At 74.5% G+C, this 330-nt stretch overlaps 1 protein-coding gene across 1 annotated transcript in view; it reads right to left on the bottom strand.

Moving 5' to 3' along the window:
* FLVCR1 (FLVCR choline and heme transporter 1) overlaps nt 1-284 on the bottom strand; it is a gene marked incomplete in the record, with an annotated part of 31447 nt that extends 31163 nt beyond the window's left edge. The window contains 1 exon segment of the mRNA XM_014582212.2: nt 1-284. Within this exon segment, the coding sequence (XP_014437698.1) occupies nt 1-105 (105 nt within the window).
* Nucleotides 285-330: the final 46 nt, after the last annotated feature.

Below are 330 nucleotides of genomic sequence, written 5' to 3'. Positions count from 1 at the left end.
GTAGCCATTCGCGAGCGGGTGCCCGGGCGCCACCGCCGACCCCTCCTCATCTTCCCGCCCTGCCACGTCCTTGAGCTCCGCGCTGCCGCCTCGCGCACCCACCATCCTCCCCGGCTCCGCACCAGCGGCCAGAGCCCGCGGCCGTCCGGCACCCCAGCCCTACACCCTTGGATCCCCGCTTTTGTGACTTCCTCCCGGGTGGCGTGAGCCGCGATCTGCAGCCCGCGCCGCCGGGGTGCGCCGATGACTGTGTCCTCTCCACGCGCCGCCGCGCCGCCTGTCACTCTGAGTCCGCCCCGCCTCAAGAGCGCCACACCCGCGGTCCCGCCG

This window comes from Tupaia chinensis, unplaced genomic scaffold (assembly GCF_000334495.1).
Source record: "Tupaia chinensis unplaced genomic scaffold, TupChi_1.0 Scaffold142846_1, whole genome shotgun sequence".
Lineage (NCBI taxonomy): Eukaryota > Metazoa > Chordata > Mammalia > Scandentia > Tupaiidae > Tupaia > Tupaia belangeri.
Note: the sequence above shows the minus strand (reverse complement) of the source record. Positions and strands in the feature narration are given on the sequence as shown.